The sequence below is a fragment of the Candoia aspera genome, chromosome 12 (genome assembly GCF_035149785.1).
Source record: "Candoia aspera isolate rCanAsp1 chromosome 12, rCanAsp1.hap2, whole genome shotgun sequence".
Classification (NCBI taxonomy): Eukaryota; Metazoa; Chordata; class Lepidosauria; order Squamata; family Boidae; genus Candoia; species Candoia aspera.
The window spans coordinates 16,226,899-16,235,015 of NC_086164.1; the positions used below are offsets into that span (position 1 = coordinate 16,226,899).

An 8,117-nucleotide genomic window follows, 5' to 3' on the forward strand; every position below is an offset into this window, starting at 1 on the left:
ACAGGCTGTTTTCTACTACTGCAACCGTCCTTTCCAATCTTCCTGCATGGGAGGATGCATTTCCCAACCGAGCACAGGGCAGCGACTGTTTGCCACTTCTCTTTCTTTAAAATGCCAGGGGACTTATATGAGGCTAGAGACATTCGAGGAAATAACGAGGCCGCCAAGCTTCATTCTTTGCTGTGGCGCATGCCAAATTCCTAAGGTTTGAATTTATTAAAAGAATGTTAACATATTAAATTCAGGGAGAACCCATGACCTCACGGCCACCAAACACACAGGTCTGCAAAGGTGTTGATCCCCAGCCCTGATTTTATGCGTTTTACAATCAAAGCTGCAGCGGTGCCAAAAATGTGACTCGTGCAACGCTGGAACAAGACTTCTCCATCTAGCCCTCCAGATGGGCTGGACCAGGTTACGGATCTCCTAACTGTGGGAGGTGCAGTTGACTCCTCAGGAAGATGTGGGATGACGGGACGTCTGCATCTGGATCCTAGGGAAGACTGCTTTCCAGAGACTGAATTGATTTAGTAACTTAAGACATTGCAGATCCCCTGGATTCTACAAAGCATTCTGCAATAAACCATATAGCTCCGAACTATCCAAGGGGTGACACAGGGATACCAATACACACCACAGCTGGAAGTTCATAATCATCTATGGTATTTGCAACACCTTGACATCAAGGGCTTTGGTTTAAACCAGCGTTTCTCAAAGTTGGCCACTTCAAGACGTGTGGACTTCAACTCGCATTGAAGTTGAGCTGAAGTCCACGCCTCTTAAAGTGGCCAAGTTTCAGAAATACTGACTTAAAATACTGCTTTAAATATTTAGTATTCAGTATTAATAAATACTAAAGTATTTAGCATTTTAAGTATTCAGGAATACTTAAAAATGGTCTTGAACAGTATTTCTTCAAATACGCAGTTTGCTGAAACCAAAAGTTAACCAGACAAGGTCCTGGCAAGTAAGTGAAGCTCCACAATGCCAACGCACATTAGCTCTTATTCACAAAGAACAATTTGTGATCCTGCACCTTTCCTGAACTAAGTTTAAATCTATAAGCTTTCTTCCCATAGGGCTCCACTCCGATCACTAATTGCATACAGGAGGTAGGAGGCTGAAGCAAAAGATGCTTGCAAAACTATTCCAAAAATATTACAATGCAGAAAGCTAGCAAGACAGCTGCAACCAGTGACCCTCCAGAGGTCCTTAAGGTACAATCCCAGAATCCTCTACCGCTGGCAGTGGCTGCTGGGAATTGTAGTGGGCAACAAATTCTGCAGCTTTGAATTTTGGCAAGGCCTGCTCAGTTTCTGAGCCACCACACGTGAGTACTACCTCCTGACTTTTACTTAATACATAGATGACGGCCTGAAGAAATAAAGCAATCGCTTTGACAGTTAACCATCTGTAGGCTTCACCCACTTGCCTCTTCTTGCACGCATGACACAGGTAGAAATCTGGTTTCCAAAGTTACTTTCTACAGGAAAGCAGATGGAAAGAGCGGTCTTGAAATGCTTCTCCAAGAGGACAACTAGATTTTGCAAAAACAGTAATAAGCTTCACAACGCAAGGAGAGTTTTGAAGAGTTGGCCACAGAAGTTGTAAGAAAAGTATACAGCAGATGTAGTGCAATAAAAATTCAAGTTGTAGCACTCTAATACTTTTTTTTAAAAAAAACCCCTCTACGAACAGTCTTCAATAGCTTTATCAAGAATGGAATTCACGTTGCCCAATGCAGCTACCCCTCAACCAGCCTTCTTAGGATAGATCCCAGCCCTCCTTTGGCAACTTGCAATGGGGTTTTTTCTTCTTGGTTCTCAATATAGATACTCGCACCATGGGCCACCAGGAGTTTTGCTTCGTCCACTCTCTCTTCATCGCAAGCTAAATGGCTGTAAAGGAGACCAAGAATTACTCTCTCTTGTAGGCTCAGCTTCAGCAGAAGGCACTTTTGCAGATTTCTTCTACTGATTTTATAATCATGCCTGAGAAGAGTTCTGAAGAACCTGAAGGCTTACCAATTGTTTTCAGACCAAAGAGCTAGCCTAATAAAAGAAAATACTGCCCTAATATTATATCTGGATTGTCTAGCCAGAACAGCTACTTTGGATTTTATGAGACATACTGTAAATATTGTATTCAAATGCTCAAGAATAGCATTCCAGGGAGGAGGAACAAGATTTTTTACTCTTTGAAATGAGGAGTTCATTCTTTATTGGCAAACTCCTGCCAAATACTAAATAAAGCTACTCAATTTGACCATCTTAGAAGAATCAGGAAGTTTTGCACAGATGTTGTGCTCTCTGAGGTGATGTAAAAAAGATATTGGCATAATAGAGAATTGCATTTTTTTTTCTTTTTGTGAAACTCTGACAAAGTTACAGCTTGGTTCTTTAATGGCCCAGGTATTTGTAGACCTTGCTGTTTTGAAGGCAGACTTGAATTACACCCTCACCTGCCATGACATTCTAGCATTACATCCAGGGGTTTAAGAGTCAGTTAAGGCATCATGACAATCTAACATCACGGAAGCTTAGTGGAATGCTAATGGGCCAAGCGCTAGAAACAGTCTAAGTAGCTTTAGCAGACAGCATGCCTGTTGTACAACTGGAAGTTCAAATTACGGCTTCAGTTTTAATCTGCAGCTAGCTCAGTCTGGGTTTATTTAAATATACTGTCAGGTAAGGACCACAGATCAGAACAGATCTGGAAGTTAGGTAGAAAGAAGGTCTTAATAAGCAAGGCTAAAAGTTTGCTAATTAAGCAAGGTTGTATCATGCAGTGTAAATAGAATGATGGTACAGATACTTAAGACTGTACAGGTAGTACTGTATTCAGCCCAAGATGGGGGACAGTAATAAAATGCCTGTGGCCATCAAGTCACATATAATTCCTCCAGATGGCATCCATGATCCCAAAATTAAGTATGTATTTTAAAAATTAAATGGTTGAAATCCCATAAAATCACAAAATTTCACAAAATTTTCATGCTCCCATGTATAATTGTATAAGAGGTGGGGCATAAATGCTCAAACCTCACAAGACCGCCAGCCAGAACACCAACATCTGGTGTGATCTGTTAATCTCACAGGATCTGGGCTATTTTAAGCATGTATTTTAATTGTGGTAACCATACCTGCAATGCCCTTACTGATCAGCACTGATCCCCCAAAAGAGGTTGGGAACTATATTTGTTTAACTAATATAAATCACCTATAAAGAAATACAGCTTGGGGTGTTGGGTGAACGGAGCCAAAATCTATTTTGTTTAAAAATATCAGGACAAAATCAACCACAAATTCTGGAATGGATCACGGACCTGGGTTACCTCTGCAAGTTTACAGTAGTTGATTCTGTTTTACGGTTGCGTAAACTGCCCTGAGTTAGTGCTAAAACCTTGCAATAAATAAAGAAAAGCGTGCCGTCCTTACAGAGCTGTGTTTCCTTCAGAGTCCTGCAAATTGACTGAAGCTTTGTGCTTCAGAAGGATCTGTATCATTTTCAGGTTTCCTTTGGATGCTGCTCTGTGTAACGGCGTCGAGGCCAGGTGATCCTTTGCATCTGGATCAGCTTTGCTCTCGAGCAGCATCAGTGCAATCTATTGGTAAGAAGAGAAAAGGATGATCAGACAGTTTGCTTTCGAGAAACAGGGAAAAGAGCAAGGCCAGAGAGCAAAATCTAACCTCCTGCTTATTCTTCGATGCGGCGTAATGCAGAGGGGTGCACCCATTCTGGTTGGTGGCATTCACCTGAGCTCCTTTCTGAAGGAGAGCTTTCACAATTTCATCTCGGCCAGCTGACGCAGCAATATGCAAAGGGGTCCAGCCAGCCTGGAGAAAGAAAAGGACCAGTTATTACAAAAGACTTCCAATTTCCACTCTACAGTGATGGTACTGTAGGAGCTGGCAGGGGCTGATGGCTTTCACTCACTTGCTTTCTGGGACATAAGAATGCAAATCAAACAGTTCATGGGGTTGGATATATCAGTTATTTGGTGGCAGGGATGGGGAAACAGGATTGGGGCAAAGGTATATCCCCAGGATCTTCCATGGCGGGAAGAGGTAACTGGGGGTGGAGACAAGTGCTGGCTGCTGACAGATGTCATCTGATCCTGGAGAGGAGCTGATTCAAAGCCGCTTTTTCAGAAGGCTGGTTGGGGAACATGTGGGGTAGATGAATCCCCGAGCAGTTGGGGCTTGAAGGAGGAACTCTTATTGAGAAGAAACATGTAGGGCGGTCAAGGCAAAGCCAAGGTTGCAAGGATGGGCTGGTATGGTTGGCCAAGTTAGGACCATGAACTGGAGGTGCTCCGACTTGGTATATTCTGAAACCTTGACATTGCATAACCCAGCCTACCCTTGACTGGTGTACTTTTACACCTCTGTAAGCCCACTCATGCTGTACAATCAGAAGTTCCCATCATGTTTACTTTTATTTTCACATTGCTATCCTGCCCAAATCCAAAGGTTCTTGGCGGCTAACACAGACAATGAAAACCAAGGAAACCTCCGCAGAACGTCCACCAAAAACAGCAGAGCCACCTCCCACGACATAAAACCACGAACAATAAAAACAGAAGCTAGAGGTGGCCTGACAAAATCAGGGGAAGGCTCTCCCAAATCAAGAAGGCTGTCTTTAAAAGCTTCTGAAACACCAGCGAGGGGACTAGCTTGACCTCCAAAGGGAGGCTGCCCATTTCCTAGTGCTTGTGCTTCGTCGATTACACGTTCCACAATTACTGCTGACCTTTTACGTAAGACTTTAAAACAAGGGTACCAAGGGACCTGGCCTCAGAAATATAACTGAAATGATTTTCATTTAAAATTAAACTACTGAATGCAAGCAATACGAATGCTCCCCCTGTATTTGGCACGGTCCTTTCAGTCATGATCAGAATTACAGTTTTCCAGCATCTTGGAAGAACTGCACCCAAAGCTTCAGAGGATATTAAGTTGTGTGGGTGTGTTTCGGAGGCTACTGTCAAGGCAACGCCGCAGGCTGCCCTCATCCAAAGCAAGATGCTTCTAGGCAGGGACGGGGAGAAACCACAAATACTTCAGGAATATTTGGTTTATTCGGTCATGGAACTTCAATTTCATTTTAGGAAGCGTTTTCCGTTTGATGTCACCCCCATGTAAAAGCTACAGAACATACTCCAAGCAAACAGAAAGGGCTTAAAAGTTTCATTCCAAAAGGAGAATGCTACCCTAGTCGGAATCTGGCATCTTCAGAGGAAAAAAGAAAAGTCCCATGAGCTACTGAGATCAAGAGCTGGCAATTAACCCTTTCTAACCACCAAATATTGGATGTATCAACTAAGAGTTCCTAGCAGAAGAGAAGTTGGCAGAAAATTATGGTGCCCATCAATTTTATAAAAAATAAATAAAATAAAGGGTATTACTTACATCATCCTTGTCATTAACAGGTGCTCCCAGGCTTAGCAAAAAGTCAACAATATCTGAATGTCCAGCTGAACATGCCCAATGTAGAGCTGTCCTATTGTCCTAAATTGAGAAGACGAAGATTATGGACACAGAAAAAAAAATGGAGATAAGTGCTTTTTGCTTACAGACAACAAGTCAAGAGACACAGTAGAGGAACAGGATGGCCAATCTGAGCAGAGAGACCACTTCATCCTTCAGAGCAGCTTCCCCAAATTAAATGCCCTCCAGACATGTGAACTTCAATTCCCAGAATTCCCCAACCAGCATGGCCATTACTGAGAATTCTGGTAGCTGAACCTCATATCGAGAAATTATTCAGCTTGGGGAAGGTTTCTCTCTACAAGTCACTCCTTTTATAGCCACACTTCATAATAAAGCTGCTGCTATTTGAGAATTATCTCAAGGAAGCCAATATGTACAAATAATAATGTTGTATTATGTATGTTTTGCACATAAAATCCTAAAGAGACAAACATTTCATTTCAGAATGCTATCTTGAGTGTCCATTCTAATGAGAATTTTTGGGGAAAAAAAGTTATTTCCAGGGGAAATGGTCATGGTTTTGCCCTCATGCACCACAGAGAGAGTTTCATGAATGTTAGTCTATGCAACAGTAAAAACCCTGGGATCTAGACTACTTAAACATAACATCTTTGGAAATAAATGGGACTAACCCCAATGAAAGGGATGGTTCCAACTGCTGTGAAATAAGCATTCGCTACATGACTACAACCCATCATATGCAAGCAATACCATTCTTCACTGGCAAGTCCATTTTGTCAACTTGAAAGGTACAATATACCTGGCAGCTGATGATAATGCTGCATGCCTCTTTTAAAATATCACAATAAATTTGTCATCAAGGTGCCATGAGAGGCCATTTTTTTTTTAGAAAGGAGGCTGAAAACCAAGCACACAGCAGCCTTGCTGAGTCCTGAATGTTGCATTGTACACCCCTCAAAACAGTTCGGGGTCAAAACCACCCAGGAACATTAACCCATGTCAGAGTATCTCAGCTAAACTACAGGAGGGTAGAAGGGAGAGCAGGTTCAACTGCTGCTGATTTCTCAGTATTCGCCTCCCATCACTCCCAGCACAGCCACCCTGGCTGGGGGATTCTGGGAGCTCAAATCTACCCCTTGAGTGGTTAGGCCGAAGGAACCTCCAGCTCCCAACCTGAGCCGAAGCAGAGATGGGTGGGGTTAGGATGCCAGCCTGTGACGTCACAAAGACATTTGAGTTGTACAACCGAGGGATGTTGACAAACTGCCCGCACCGAGACCCAGAAGCCCAGCCGGCACTTCCAAGGGAGAGATGCCTTCCGTAAGTCTCACTTGGTCTCCTGCAACGTGCTCTAACCTGGGCTGCCTTTCAAAGGCGTAGACTGCTAAATGCAGACTATTCAGCACACGGCTGAACTGGGAAGCGGGGGACCGTCCTTTTACAACTTCAGGACAATCCGTCTGTTTCAGAAGACAACTGAAACGGCTAACGGTCAGCTCTAAAGCCAGGCAGATTCAACCCTCCTCCCCAAATCAGAGCGCCTTTTCCTCCCAACAGTTAGAACAGAGAATCCTCCTTCTCCCTACCTCATTAGCATTTGGGAAGGCAACATAGCTATTTGCGATTCAGTCAATCAATCATGGTTAAATAAACCATGGATCATATGCAATCTTCCCAGTTAGTGCCCAAAGCCACCCAGGGACTGAGGTGGCTCAGTGGCAACAAGCGCTGGTTTGGTTAACTTAATTATATTGTTGTGAAGCTGAATATATTACATTGTTTCGATACAGTGACATTTGTACAGTACTGTATTGATTGAAGATGAACCATGCTCTAATGTTTAGGTAGCTTTGACCAGTGTTTCTCAACCTTGAGAAACACTGACTTAGACTGTTGAGGATAAGAAAAAGAAGAGGTATTACATCAATATTAATTACAATTTAGGAGGTCAGTGTTAATGAGCATAAGACTATTGGACTTTTTCATCCAAAATTGAATATATCATTAAAAATACCATTACAGATTGAGTCAAAGTATTTGTGTTACAATAAAGGTTTTGGTCCTAAGCCGATTCCTTAGTATTAAGGTCTCCACGATACTGCTCCTTAATGTTTTTTGTACATATTGATAAAAGAAAAAAAAAGACCTGGTTTGTTGAATAAGCCACAATACAAAACCTCCCTCAAACGAGACCCTGCCAAACCACGATGGGATTTGCCTGATGCAGGCTTAGTGCGTTGTGCCAGCTCTGTGGGGTTGGAAGGCCACAACTAAGCTTCGGCGTGCCGTGCGAAACGAGCCCATCGTGGTCTATTCGACAAGCCCGGATCCAATAAACCATGGTTTAAGGTGTCAAGGCAACCAAGGCCGGCCACGCCCTCTCCCGGTTGCCAGGCCAACCTGATCGGCGCGCGTCGCCAGGCCCCGGTTGGCGGCCAGCCGCTCCTTGAGCTCCTCCAGGCGCCCCGCGTAGGCCAAGTTACAGAGCTCCACGTTGGAGACGGACCCACCACCGCCTTGACCCTCCATCCCGGAGCTTGAGGAGCCCCGCGCGCGCCTGCGCAGGCTGCCCCGCCGGGGAGGGGGCGGAGCCGATCGTCCCCGCGCCGCCAATCCACAGCGGCGGTCGCCAGGCAAACGACCAATAGCCGCGGAGGCCCCGCC

The 8,117-nt window shown here is 44.0% G+C and overlaps 1 protein-coding gene across 2 annotated transcripts; it reads right to left on the reverse strand.

Annotated features, from left to right (window-relative positions):
- Window positions 1-1,681: 1,681 nt before the first annotated feature.
- Window positions 1,682-8,010, reverse strand: PSMD10 (proteasome 26S subunit, non-ATPase 10). Of its 2 annotated transcripts, none has more exons than XM_063313328.1 (5): window positions 7,854-8,010; window positions 5,412-5,510; window positions 3,690-3,836; window positions 3,438-3,604; window positions 1,682-1,898 (listed from the first exon to the last, which is right to left on the reverse strand). In XM_063313328.1, the coding sequence occupies exons 1-5, from the start codon at window positions 7,980-7,982 to the stop codon at window positions 1,745-1,747; spliced, it is 696 nt and encodes a 231-aa protein (XP_063169398.1). In that variant the 5' UTR covers window positions 7,983-8,010; the 3' UTR covers window positions 1,682-1,744. The 2 variants fall into 2 exon arrangements, with proteins under 2 accessions (XP_063169398.1, XP_063169399.1); XM_063313329.1 differs by having other exon boundaries at window positions 7,792-7,902.
- Window positions 8,011-8,117: the final 107 nt, after the last annotated feature.